This window comes from Sus scrofa, chromosome 2 (genome assembly GCF_000003025.6).
Source record: "Sus scrofa isolate TJ Tabasco breed Duroc chromosome 2, Sscrofa11.1, whole genome shotgun sequence".
NCBI classification, from domain to species: domain Eukaryota; kingdom Metazoa; phylum Chordata; class Mammalia; order Artiodactyla; family Suidae; genus Sus; species Sus scrofa.
In genome coordinates, this window is record NC_010444.4 from 151369750 (window position 1) to 151383008 (window position 13259).

The 13259-nt window shown below is 64.7% G+C and overlaps 1 protein-coding gene across 3 annotated transcripts in view; it reads left to right on the forward strand.

The window, feature by feature from the left end:
* TCOF1 (treacle ribosome biogenesis factor 1) overlaps positions 1-13259 on the forward strand; it is a 32766-nt gene that overhangs the window by 1486 nt on the left and 18021 nt on the right. For 2 of the 3 annotated variants that reach the window (XR_002342026.1, XM_021085022.1), the window contains exons 2-12: positions 1178-1233; positions 3630-3781; positions 6712-6785; positions 7402-7588; positions 8066-8139; positions 10106-10336; positions 11093-11311; positions 11396-11602; positions 11759-11917; positions 12034-12207; positions 12324-12572. Coding sequence is in view for 1 of the 3 variants with exons in the window: in XM_021085022.1 (XP_020940681.1) it covers positions 1178-1233; positions 3630-3781; positions 6712-6785; positions 7402-7588; positions 8066-8139; positions 10106-10336; positions 11093-11311; positions 11396-11602; positions 11759-11917; positions 12034-12207; positions 12324-12572 (1782 nt within the window). In the remaining 2 variants the exon portion in view is untranslated. Of the gene's footprint in view, positions 1-1177; positions 1234-3629; positions 3782-6711; positions 6786-7401; positions 7589-7770; positions 7912-8065; positions 8140-10105; positions 10337-11092; positions 11312-11395; positions 11603-11758; positions 11918-12033; positions 12208-12323; positions 12573-13259 lie in introns of those variants that run through there. The other variant, XR_002342027.1, reaches the window with a different exon arrangement.

Sequence of the window (13259 nt, forward strand, 5' to 3'; positions counted from 1 at the left end):
CACTCACTGAGAAGGCTACTTGAAGGACGCGAGGAAGTGAGCCCTGCAGTTGGCAGGAGAGAGCCTTCTAGATGAGCAAGCCCTGAGGGAGGGGTTCCAGACCCTGTGAGGAGCAGCGAGGAGGCCGTGTGCCTGGGGCCCAGGAGCGTGAAAGTGACACTCGAGGTCTCCCTGCTGCTGCTGACGTGTGGGGCACTGCCTAGGTTGTCTCATTCGGGCCTGACAGCAGCGACTGCTGTGGGCACTGCGGTCACCCTGTGTTAGAAAGACCCTGGCGTTGGCAGAGGTGAAGAGTAGCCGCTCCAGGTAGCAGGCGCTTCCCTGACTGCAGGTGCCCCTCCTGGCCTCACTGCCCAGACCCCTGGCACTGCTCACTCAGCCTCCTTGGGGCACCTGACACCCCGGGCTCTTGACATTTGCAGGGAGAGCAGGCCTCTGATCCAGGGCCTCTGCTGCTCCCAGAGGACTGGTGCCCTTTGGTTCCGGTCTCTTGCCGGCAGGTGCGTGGACTGTGCGAGTGTCTGGGCTGTGGTTCGAACCGTCCTGGGAGATGGACCAGCCCGGCCTTTTCAAAGGTCGGAGATGGGGAAGTCCTGGCTGGTGGCCCCAAGCCTGGAACGTGCTGGGGCGGCTGGGGCGGTGGGGGATAAATGCTGGCCTGGAACATTCCCCCCTACTCTCTCAAGGGTTCCTCTCACCGCCATATTGTCTTTGAAGGTTTTAGCGGGAGGGCCTGCCCTGCTTGTCTCTGGAAGGTTTGGCTGCTGCCGGCAGGACCAAGCAGGCATATTTCCCAGAGCAGAAGGATCCCCTTCTCAGAGTTCCTGTCATGGCTCAGCACCTTAAGAACTCAACTAGGATCCATGGGGATGCGGGTTCGATCCCTGGCCTCGCTCCGTGGGTTAAGGATCTGGCGCTGCCATGAGCTGTGGTGTAGGGCGCAGACGCGGCTGGAATCCTGCATTTCTGTGGCTGCTGTAGGCCGGCAGCTGTCGCTCCAATTGGACCCCTAGACTGGGACCCTCCATACGCCGCGGGTGCGGCGTCCAAAGCAAACAAAAAGGATCCCTTCTCAACCACCCCCTGCTGGGGATCACGACGTCGTGAGAGCAGGGCCCGGGCAGGACCCTTGCTGTGCTCTGGGGTTAATTGCTGCGTCCCCTTTGTTTCTCTGCAGAAGAGCTTCCTGACTCAGCCTGTGACCCTTCTGGACATTTACACGCACTGGCAACAGTAAGTCCGCGGGCGCCGGGGACCAAGTAGGGAGACAAGCCCCCCAGCTCTCAGCTGGTCTAGGGCTGCCCCCATCCCCCCTGCAGATTCTGTTGTCACCTCCAAGAAGCCAGATCCCAGGTGTGGGTGTCTGGTCGTGGAGAGGATGCTGAGACCTGGGATCAGCGCCTCTTAAGGACGAAGCTTCTCAGCAGCTGGTCCTCCTTCAGTCAGTCGGGTCTGTTCTAGGTACAGAGATGCTGTCTGGAGTGAGACAGGCCTCAGACACTGAGACGAGGGCGGGGAAGTTGCGGGGCGGTGAGGGTGGGGAGAAGCGGTGTCCAGGGCCCGGCCACCTAACAGCTTAGCGTGGCCTCTGGGCTTTGATGTGACCGCATCGGGGCGTGGGCAGTGAACTAGGCGGTAGGTATGGAGAGGCCAAGCCCTGGCGGGGCACCTGCTGGCGCTGAGGCCAGTAGCAGCAGGCACGGAGCAGGCGAGGTCAGCGGGGCCCGACCCACGGCGTGAAGGCGTGTCTTTGTCCCCAGCGCCGTGGGAGCCACGGGGCGGGGAAGCCGCCAGGGGTGAGGTCGGCAGGCCGGTGTGTGGGCGTCGGCGTCCCAACAAGAGCCACGGGGCGGGGGCGGCGGGGGCGCCGGGCGCCCCCGGGTGTCTGGCTTGTACACCTGCGTGGAAGGAGCCTGATGGGGGGAGAGCGTTCAAGGGCACGTGGAATGTGATGAGCCTGTGCCACGTGTACAGGGGGAGGGGTGATGGGGGGACAGCAGAGGAGTGGTTTGAGAATGACGCGGGGACAGTCGTTCTGCCCGTGAAGCGGCCCAACCGCAGCAGCTCGGGCTGTGAAGGACCTGATCGTGTCCCCTGAGGAATGGCAGGGGTACAGGAGGTCCGAGATGGAAAAGGCGGCAGAGAGGCAGGTGCGGGACCAGGTCTGCCATCTCTGAGGACGGAGAGCGTGGGGGGTCCTCGGGGGCCTCAGAGACTGAAGTCGGAATGAATGTACCTGCTCGAGGAAGACGGGCTCAGCTTCCGAGTGGAAGCAGTGGGTCTCAGTCGCCACGATGAGGGCAGCTGCTGTGGAGGGTGGGCTCCCCGGCCTCGGGTGTGCCAACAGGGCAGGCTGGTGTCGGGGCCCCCCTCGGGTGGAGAGCTCGGCCGGGGGAGAGCTGTCTTGTCTCTGCTCTGCTGCTAGGTGCGCGGGGCCCCCCTTCCTCCTGCCCGGTGTCTGGGCGTGGGCTTGGCACTTCCTTTCCCAGAGAACTGCTTCAGCGGGCCCGCCGCCACCCCTCCCTGCACAGGCCCCTCCTCGGGTGGGGGGCGCTGAGGACCAGAGCCCTCCTAGCTAGTGGTGCGAACCCAGCGACAAGTGGATCACCGTGGACAAACTTGGCCTCCCCAAGTCCATCTCCACCCGTGAAATAGAGAAGAGCAGATGACGCGCTACACCTGCCGCCGGAGGCATGGCCACCCCACCCCCACCCCCAGGGTTCACTGAGCGCCTGCCGTGCGCCAGCGCTGTTCTTACCGTAGCTGGGAGCGAACCAGACAAAACGCCTGCTTCTGTGCCGCTTGCGTTCTGCTGGGAGGAGAGAGGCGGAGCGAACTGGGCCTCAGAGTAAACGAACCTGGTTTTGCAGAAGATCCCGGCAGGTGGCCTTGCTGGGAACATGGGGCCCGAGCAGCACACCCCAGACTGTGGCAGAGCCGCGTCTGTCCCAGCTGGAGACCACGGGGCACAGACAGGGACTCCCTCCGGGCAGGGGGCTGGGGTCAGAGGCGACACGGCTTCCGAGTTCCAAGTTCCCGCGACTCGGCCGTCTGGGTGCTCACCCCCTCCCTGGAGCCCCAGCCTTCTTCCTGCCCCTGGGCGCGTCACTTAGCCTGCGCTGGGCGCTCGAGGGGCTGTAGTGAGGCGCGAGGGTTCCTGCCAGCACCCCCCTCCCAGGCCTGCCTGTACGGGGGCGGGGGGGCGTCGAGCAGGAAGTGGGTGAAATAACAGGAGAGAAGCATGTGACCCAGGACGGCAGGGCAGAACCGGTCCCGTGGGAGGGAGGCCTCTGAGGAGGCTGTGCTGGAGCCGAGGCCAGGCCAGGAAGAGGGCAGTGCAGGCGCCCCCGCTTTGGAGCCCCCGGAGCCCAGCCCGACTGCCGTGCTGTGTCCGCAGTGCCGGCCCGGGGCGCTCAGGGACGGCGCGCTGCTGCCGCTTTGAAGACGCAGAGGTGGCTGTAAGGACGCGATGGCGTGAGATTGCAGACCCCAAACTTGCATCCACAGTGTTTCTGTAGCTTCACACACGTTTCCTCGGGGGCGGGAGGGGCGGGAGGATCTTCCTTTTTGACTCTCCTGGGGTCGCCCTTGTCCCTCGGTGGAGCAGGTCAGTCACCCTTGTCCTGCAGAACCTCGGAGCTTGGCCGGAAGCGGAAGGCGGAGGAAGACGCAGCCCTGCAGGCCAAGAAGACCCGCGTGTCAGACCCCATCAGCAGCTCGGAGAGCTCGGAGGAGGAGGAGGAGGAGGAGGAAGCGGCCGAAGCCAGAAATGCCAAAGCCAGTAAGTCCACTGTGCGGGGTGAGCCCAGCCCGGTGCCTGCTCCTTGGGGAACAAGCCACTGATGCCAGATTGTTCCAGGGGCGGGCCCGCCGCCCGCTTCTCCTTCACTGTGTGTGCCCTGGAGGACCAGGCCCCTGGAGAGGTTCGTCAGAAGGGCCCCTCATACCTGTTTTAGTTTTTTTTTGGTTTTTTTTTTTGTCTTTTTAGGGCCGCACCTCCGGCATATGGAGGTTCCCAGGCTAGGGATCTAATCGGAGCTTTAGCCTCCAGGGCCATAGCAACACCAGATTCAAGCCACGTCTGCGACCCACACCACAGCTCACAGCCACACTGGATCCCTAACCCACTGGGGAGTGAGGCTGGGGACTGAACCTGCAACCTCCTGGTTCCTAGTCGGATTCGTTAACCAGTGAGCCACGATGGGAGCTCCCCTGTCTTAGTCTTGACTTGAGCGCTTCCTCTGGGCTGTCATGTCCCCGGTGTTGGGTGTCCAGTGGTGAACAAAAGCATAGCTGGGCCCTTGCATCTGCTTTGGTCAGTGCGGCCCAGGAACTGCACTTTTATTTTTCCCTCCTTTTTTTGTAGGGCTTCTTCCTCCCACAGCTCACGGAGGTTCCCAGGCTAGGGGTCCAATCGGAGCTGCAGCTGCCGGCCTGCACCACAGCCACAGCCACAGCAACGCCGGATCCTTCCCACTGAGCGAGGCCAGGGATCGAACCCTCGTCCTCATGGTTACTAGTTAAGTTCTTTACCGCTGAGCCGCAACGGGAACTCCAGGAGCTCCGTTTTCACAAGCCCCCCAGGTGATTCTGATAGCGAAAGAAAGAAGCCCATATTTTGAGGAGAGCTGCTGCAAGGAGATTTCACAGAGGGCGGCGGGCAGGCCCCTCCTGTGTGTGTCTGGGCCGTGTCGATCTTGGTGTGTCTGGAGGTGTGCAGCGTGGCCGTGCCGGCACTCTGGTTCCAGAGCACCGGCTGGGGTGACCGCCTGAGGCCTGACAGCTCTGTTCTCAGAGCAGTTTGTGCTTAACCAACAGCAGTCGTAGCTCTGCCGGGGAGTTAGCGTTCTCTGCGTTACTGGTTTTTACTTAGACAGAAGGTAATTTCTTAATTTTTAAATACATTTCCGATTGTAAAAGAAATACAGGCTTCATCATGGAGTATTCATTATAGAATATGTGAAAATCATTTTTTAAAAAGGTGGGGGAAATTACCCATATTCTTACCACACATAATTTGGCAAATTATTCTTCCATTTATTTTTCTGAGCATATTTCTTCAAATATGTGAATCATACCGAACATGCATTTTATACCTTGCTTAATCGTTTAAATGATAATGCAAAATAAGAACTGTACAAAATCAAAGAGGAGAGAAGTGAGAGGTTTCTTCCTCCCCCTTGTCTGCTCCTCTCCCACTCCCCGAACCCGCCTGCCCCCCCACCGAACCCGCCTGCACCCCCACTCCCCGAACCCGCCTGCCCCTCCACGCCCCGAACCTGCCTGCACCCCCATTCCCGAACCTGTCTGCCCCACCCCCATTCTCCTAACCTGCCTGCCCCTTCCACTCCCTGAACTTGCCCGCACCCCTACTCCCCGAACCTCCCTGTACCCCCCTCCACGCCCCGAACCTGCCTGCACCCCCTCCACTCCCCGAGCCTGTCTCCGGCGGTGGGGGTGGCGGGAGCCCGAGGACACTCTCCTTTGCAGCCGCCCTGGTGCAGGGAGACATCCGTACATGTCCATACCTGCAGACCATTTAAAGCAAAAATTGTAAATCTTTCTACTGACAGTCTGTTCAATGGTGATGAGTTTTTAAAGCTGCACTAATGGAATCAGCAGAGATGCTCGTAGAGCCTTCATTGAGGGAAACTTCCCGAGCTGTCTGTGGGCGACACGCTGCGCTGTCTCGTGATAAGTTGTCTCCAGAGTGAAACGCGCAGCGGGGTGGCGGGGGCACCGCTGAGAGGAGATTGGCCACGAGGTGCCAATGGTTGGGGCCGCTGGTTTAATATACTTCCTACTTTTGAATGGGCTTAAAATTTTCTGGAATCAGAAGCAAAGGAGGCGTTCCTGTCCTGGCTCAGCAGTTAATGAACCCGGCGGGCCCCCACGAGGACGCAGCTTCCATCCCTGGCCTGGCTCAGCGGGTGAAGGATCCGGCGTTGCCGTGCGCTGGGGTGTAGGTCACACGCGGGGCTCGGGTCACATGCGGGGCTCGGGTCCCGCGTGGCTGTGGCTGTGGCTGTGGTGTAGGCCGGCAGCTGCAGCTCCGATTCGCCCCCTGGCCTGGAAACTTCCGTACCCCTGGGTGGGGCCCTAAAAAGAGGTGAAAGCAAAAGTCAGGAGAAGAATCCGATGGCATCGCTCATCTCGACAGCGTCTCTTGGTGTCTCCGCGTCCCTCGCCGTCTCTCCCTGATCTGAGCTCCCAGGAGAGCGCGCTCTGGAACAGAAGCCCGAGAATCCGGAAATCTCAAAATCCGGCTGGGTCCCAGTCTCGGGGGCAGCCTCGTCTCCACTGAGAAGCCCTTTAAGTTGCGAGGCGCTTTCTCTGCAGACCTGGGGCTGCCTGCCTGAGCTCCCGTCTTGCTGAGGGCGTGCGGGTGCAGGTGGCCTGGGAGGCGCCTGGGGCCCTGGCTAGTGTGCGGCAGGACGGAGCCTTTCCTCTGGAGGCCTCGGCATCTCTGCCACAGGGACTTGGGGCTCCACTGGGGATGCAGACGCGTGACCTCCGCGTCGCTGCTCGCTCTCCTCTTGGGGATGTGGCCAAATGCGGCACTGAGCTCCTGCTCAGCCTCCCACCCTGCGCCTGCACCGGGGGGCCGATGGCATCCTCGGGGGAGCGGAAGGCTGCCTGTTCGCCGGGCTTCCGTGAGAAAGGGGAGAAAGGGCTCGTGAGGCTCAGCCCAGTGGCATTTGTGTCTTGCAGCCCCCAGACCCGCGTCTACCAACTCCTCAGTCCCGGGTCCGGTTCTGCCCTCAAGCATAAAAGATGAAGGCGCGGTGAGTGGCCCGGTCCAGCCGGACGCCAGCCCCGGGGCCCTGCTGAGTCTGCTCACCTCCGTGGGCCGCAGTGTATCTCCTGGGAGGTGGTTCCGTGCCCAGACCGGACGACAGTCCTCTCCAGTCGTGACCAACGCAGTTCCGCCCCAGGGGCAGGGGGTGGTGGTGGAGACACGGGGGACGCAAGACGCTCCTGGCTCTGAAAGCTCTCCAGCCTCGAGACTAGAAAGCGCCTCAGAGTCGGTGTTGCTTCTGGTCCGTCCCAAAGCAGTGTCACGGACGTGTAAGGATCACGTCCTGAGATTGCCTGGCCAGCTAGCAAAAATAGGCAGAAATATGAAGCCGTGGCAGCGTCACAGCAGACAGCTGCTCGCTGCTCAGCAAACCTGCCGGGTCCTGAGACCCGCATCTCAGGCTGCACTGACCCCCCACCATACACACACACACACAGCCACCCCGCTGCGAGGGCAGCTGCCCGGTGCAGCTCCACCGTGCAGGGCAGGAGGCAGTGCGCCCGACCTCCCGGGGCTGGGACGTGGTGGAGCCGGGAGCAGGTGTGGTCCTTGCTTTTGGTCGCTGGGCCATACCCCTGTGTCTGTTCCCCCGTTCCCCGTAGGCAAAGACCAAGAAAGCCAGCCAGACGGGGAACCCCACGGCTCGTGCTGCCTCCGGGAAGCCCGTGGCCCAGCTCCTCGGCCAGAAGTCACCCAGGAAGGCTGCGGGGCCCTCGGCCAATGCCGTCCTGGCCTCGGAAACTGAGGAGGAGGGCAGTGTCTCGGCCCTGAGGACCGCGGCCAAGCCTGGTGAGGAGCCCCGGCCCCGAGGGCGGGCTGGGAGGCAGGCCTGGGGGTTCTGGCATTCGGGGCGGTCTCCACCACAGCCAGGCCCCGTCTCAGGCTGCTCCCCCCTCCTTGGTGAGGGAGGGCGAGCTGCGGGAACACCACAGGCTGCCAGGGGCTCAGCGCTTCTGGTTTCTTGCTCTCAGGTGGGTACAGGGCCCCCCAGGGCCTGAGGCTACACCAGAGGTCTGAGGTTGCCTCCATTTCCCACGTAAATTGGCCTTTGCCCTGCCTGCTTCCATGAGATGCTGCCTGGGGGTCCTCTGAGCCGTCACGTGCTGGCTCAGGTGCGTCAGGACGTCATTAGCGGGCTTACCTGGGCTCAGGTGTGCTGGAGCAGAGAGAGCGTGCTACTCGCCCCCGCCGCGGGCCTTCCAGAGGGCGGGTGGCCGCGGCTCTGTGCGGGGCAGGCCCTCAGTCCCCTCCCTGCTCATCCCTCAGGAATGACGGCCGCCAGCCAGGCCCACAGCTCCAGCGAGGACACCTCCAGCTCAAGTGATGAGACAGACGTGGAGGTAACTGGCCCCCACCCTCAGGAGCTGCCCTCTGCCAACCGCTGCCCTCTGGGGGGGCCTGGCCGGGGCCTCACACAGCAGTGGCATCCGTTCAGCAAGTGTCTCAGGGTGATCAGGACCTGGAAAGGCTGAGGCCTGTGGAGGGAGGGTGCCAGGGGCTGCTCTGGGCAGAAGAAGGTTCTGGAATCCGGGGGGAGAGACCCCATCCTGCCTTGACGGTGAGGAAAGGCTTCCTCGGAGAGCTGGCGCTGCACTGGGGCCTGGACACACGGGCCTTCGACCGGGTCGGGTATTTGTGGGGGCGGGCCTTTGAGCAGGAGGAGATGCACGAGCAAAGGCCCAGGACGGGGCGGGGCTGTTGGGGGGCCGCGTCGGGGTGACTGGGTGAGCTGCTGAGGAGCTTCTGGGCCTGCTGAGTGCCGGTCCTTGGCCCTTGGCCAGAGATAGGCGGGTCTGGTAGTCTCTGTGACCTGGGAAGCGTCCCCCCGTGTCACTCCTATTGTGCACCTGCCAAGGGCCATGGGACGCCGTGGTGAGCAGGGTGGGCGGGGCTCCCCAGAAACGCCACGCCGGTGCGATGGCTCCTGTGAGGAGAGCCGTGGGGACAGTGACAGGCGTGACGCAGCAGAGGCGCAGGGCGGGCAGGGTGGAGGCAGAGCAGGTTTGGTGCATCAAAGGAGCAGGGATCTGCAGCCTCCGGAATGAGGGACCGTGGTACAAGGTGAGGTCGGGGCAGGCAGGGGCCCGGGCCGAGCCCGACCGTGACGACCTCCGAGAGGAGCTTGGGTTCTCTCCTGGGGACCGTGAGAAGCCATTGCGGGGCTGCAGGCACAGAGGTCAGATGGCTTGATTTATGGGTGTTCCCCGCTGGTCCAGTGGTTAAGGATCTGGCATCGTCACTGCTGTGATGCAGGTTTGATCCCTGGCCCAGGTACTTGCACATGTCACGAGTGTAGCAGAAAAAAAAAAAGGTTGGCTTGATTTCTATTTCAAAAAGATTGCTGGTTGTGTCCTGGATGGGATGGTGCCGAATAAAAGCAGCGAGATGTTTGAGGGGCTGCTGGCAGGAGATGCTGCTGGCTGGTCCCAGGGCCCCGGGAGAGGTGTGGAGGGAGAGCCCCCCCGGATTCAGGGCTGGCTGTCCTGGACCCGTGGGCTCCCGCCTGCCTCCCCGCCTCGCCAGGACCCCGCACCGGTGGGGTCCTGCTCCCGTCTACCCCAGGCCCAGCTGCGGGCTGCTCCCCCTACCCCGTCCCTGCCGTCAGGCCCTAGTTACGGCCGCAGGGACGCCCTGCCAGTAGCAGCCACGCAGCCTCACTGGGCCCGAGCTCAGGAATCTCAGCCAGTCCGTGCCGGGACCCGAGTTGAGGTCCCGCCTCCTGGAGGGGCAGCCAGGTATGAGCTGTCCCAGTTGACAGAGGCTGCCCCTCTGCCCTGTGTGCCAGGGGGCAGAGGGGCATCATGCTTGAGAGTCCTGCTCCAGAGCCACCCAGACAGGGGTTCCAGGTGCAACTCTGCCCTTCGTGTTTTTTTTGTTGTTTTATTACATTTTGATGTCTACAGCGTCGCCCATTTCACTTTCTCATTCACGGCGTTGGGGGCACGTGCCTGTTTTCCTTTTTACTGCCTCACCTGCGGCACATGAAGTTCCCCGGCTGGGGTCCAAGTGGAGCCACAGCTGAGGCCTATGCCGGAGCTCGAGAAAACGCTGGATCCTTAACCCACTGAGTGAGGCCAGGGGTGGAACCCGCATCCGCACAGAGACAGCGTCGGGTCCTTAACCCGCGGAGCCACGACGGGAACGTCTGTCCCTTGGTGTTGGTGTCGAGCGGCGTAACCCCCCTGGGCCTCCGTCCTTTTCTGGCAGTGGCTTGTAGAGACACGCTCGTCTCGGGGGCCTTAGGACGGGGCCTCGCAAGCTGTGACGGGTCGGGACGGTCACCCTCTGAGTCTCCTTTCCTCCCAGGGGAAACCTCTGGTCGCACCAGCACAGGTCAAGGCCTCAGCAGCCACAGCTCAGGAGCCTCCGAGGAAGAGGGCACCTCCGACTCCTGGGAAGGCAGGGGCTGGGACACCCCAGGGCAGAGGAGGCACCCTGACCCCAGCCAGCAGGGCCAAGAAGCCGGAGGAGGTCTCGGAGAGCAGCGAGGAGGAGTCTGAGAGTGACGACCAGGCCCCTGCCAGCACACCCAGCCAGGTGAGGCCCTCCCTGCGTCCCCCGGCAGCTGGACCTGGCCTGGCCCCCGAGACGGTGGAGCAGCCGTGCCCGGGCGCCTGCCCGCCCGACGAGACTGGCCCTGTGGTTTGGGAAGATGGAGGTGGGGCGAGGGCAGCTCTGGAACCCGTCCCTCCTGCCCAAGCAGTGGCCTGGAAGGCCTGCCCCCCAGGGGCCTGGTCCTGCCCCCCCACCCGGCGGGCAGCCACTCCGTTCGCCTCGGTCCCCGTCTCGGGAGCGGCCCGCAGTCCTCACCCCGCCCCATGAGCCCTGCTCTGGAGGGACCCGCGGGTGTCACGACTTGCTCCTCGGGCGTCTCAGGCCAGCCCGAGGCTTGTTAGCAGACGGGGCGTCGGCTCCTCTCCTCTCGCTGCGTTTCCCCCCCCCGCCCCCGCCTCTGCGGGTCCCCAGAGCCCAGCCCAGCCCGTGCTCAGGGAAAGCCGGAGGGGCCTGGGGGCTGCTGCCGTCAGAGAGCCCGGAGGACGAGGGGGCGGACAGGCGGGGAGGCCCCGGGAGCCCGGGAGGAGAGGTCCCTCTGTGCAGCCAGGCCTGGGGCAGGAGCAGCAAGGACAACGGCAGGAGGCCCACGGCAGGAGGCCCTGGTGGCATCTGGGCCCCGGGTGGGGACGGCCCCAGGGGGAGGCGGTCGGAGGTGGCTCAGCCTCCCTGGCAGGAACGTCCCTGCGGCCCCGGCTCGAGAGCGTCAGCAGAAGCTGGGCTGCTTCCTCTTTTCTACAGACGAAGGCCTCTGAGAAAACGCAGGTCCGAGCCGCCTCAGGTCCTGCCAGGGGGGCCCCTGGGAAAGGGGCGACCCCAGCACCACCGGGGAGGGCAGGGCCCGCGGCCGCCCGGGACAAGGTGGTGAAGCCCGAGGAGGGGTCGGAGAGCAGCAGCGAGGAGGCGTCGTCATCATCGGACAGCGAGGAGGAGGCGCCCGCTGCCAAGACTCCGCCTCAGGTGAGGCCTGGGGGCGCGCCCTGCCCCCCCCCGCCCCCGTCCCCCGCATCCGACCCCGTCCCCTAACTGTGTCTGTCGCTCCAGGCGAAGCCCCCGGGGAAGGTCCCTGGGGTCAGAGCCACTTCGGCAGCCCCCGCCAAGGAGTCCCCGAGGAAAGGGGCCCCCCCGGCTCCCGCGAGCAGGGCAGCCCAGGCGGGGCAGCGGGAGGAGGACTCGGAGAGCAGCAGCGAGGAGTCAGACGCCGGGGGCCAGGCCGCCGCAGCCGCGCCCCAGACCTCGAGCCCGGCTCTGGTGAGGCTGGGGGATGCCCGCCCCGATCCTGGGGCCTCGCCCGCTCTGGACCGGAGCCTGTGCCTCCCTTTGCCCTCTGATCCCTGCCTCACCTCGCGCACCCCCCTCCCACCCCCGTAAGCCCTCTGTCCTGACCCTGTCCCTTGTCGCTCGCAGGTAAAGCCCATGGGCCAGAACTCCCACGGCAGGGCCCCCCGAGCCCTGGCAGGGAAGGGTGCAGTCCCTGCGCTCCCTGGGCAGGCGGGGCAGCAGGACTCGGGGAGCAGCAGCGAGGACTCGGACTCGGGGGACAGCGAGGAGGAGGCAGCCACCACTGTGAGGCTCCCTGACTCCTCTCCCTCTCTGCTCGCCCCCCGCCGCGCCCCGCCCAGAGCCCCCGCCCTCTCTGCTCTGGCATCTGCAGGGCTCACCATCCTGGTGTCTCACTGCAGGCGAAGCCCTCCGAGAAAGTCCTCCCAGCCAGAACGGCCTCGGGCCCCAGCACCGGGCCCCCTCAGAAGGCCCGGCCTGCAGCCACCCAGGTCAAGGCCGAAAGGTCGGAGAGCAGCGAGGAGTCCTCCACGGACAGCGAGGAGGAGGCGCCCGCAGCTGCAGCTGCAGCCCAGGTAGGGTCTTGGCCCCTGGGGAGCTGTGGGGCGGGCAGCCCTGGGGCTCCAGCCCGAGCAGAGTGGGCCGGAGGCACGGGCACCCCCTCCAGCTTCTGGCTCCCGTGTCCCCTCAGGCAAAACCAGCTGTGAAAACTCCTCAGACCAAGGCCTCGCCCAGGAAGGGCGGCCCTGTTACACCTGCCTCTGCCAAGGCCGCCCCAGTGCGGGTAGGCACCCCGGCCCCCTGGAAAGCAGGAGCAACCACGGCATCCCCAGCCACGGCCAAGGCCGCCCAGAGACCGGAGGCGGACTCTTCGAGCAGCGAGACCTCGGAGAGCGAGGAGGAGGAGGAGGAGGCGCCTCCTGCCGCAGCAGCTGGACGGGTGAGGCCAAGGGCGTTTGTCTGGGTCAGATGGTTGTGGCCCTCGTGGTCCCTCGGCCCCTAGGGCACACTCCTCTCCATGCCATTCTGGGCCGGGTCTGGAGGGAAGAGCCTGCCCGTGAGAGTTGCGTCTGGCCCCGCGGGGGGGCCTCCGGGGAAGCCAGGGCCCGCGAGGCCCGTGTCCAAGCCACGCCATGGGAAGACTCGGAGCAGCAGGGGGCCTGGCCCACTACCTGCTGCTCTTGCCCCAGGTGGCTTGTCGCAGCAGGGACACTGGGGCTGAGGTGGCAGTGTGCCCAGGCTAGCGGAGCATGGCAGGTGGTGGTGTCTGGGGCCTTTTCAGGAGAGAGGGCCTCTGGGAGGAGGTGATATGTAAACTGTGGGCTGTAAGCTAGCAGCCAGGTGACGTGCAGCTCCAAGCAAGGGTACCAGCTTACTCCACGGCGGGGGCGCGGGGGACAGTGCCTGGCCAGCAGAGGGTGGGGTCCTGGGAGAGACTGGGTGGTGAGGACAGATGGGGGGGGTTGGAGCCAGGCTCCCTGGGTTCAAGTCCAGCCCCGTGGCCTAGCAAGCAGTCGGGCCCTCTGTTACCTTGTCTGTCGGCTGGCACAGGGTCAGGGCCTCTGAGCTGTCCCCTGCGAGCCCAGCAGGGGTCCGCACACACGCGGCGAGCGCCCCTCCCCGCAGG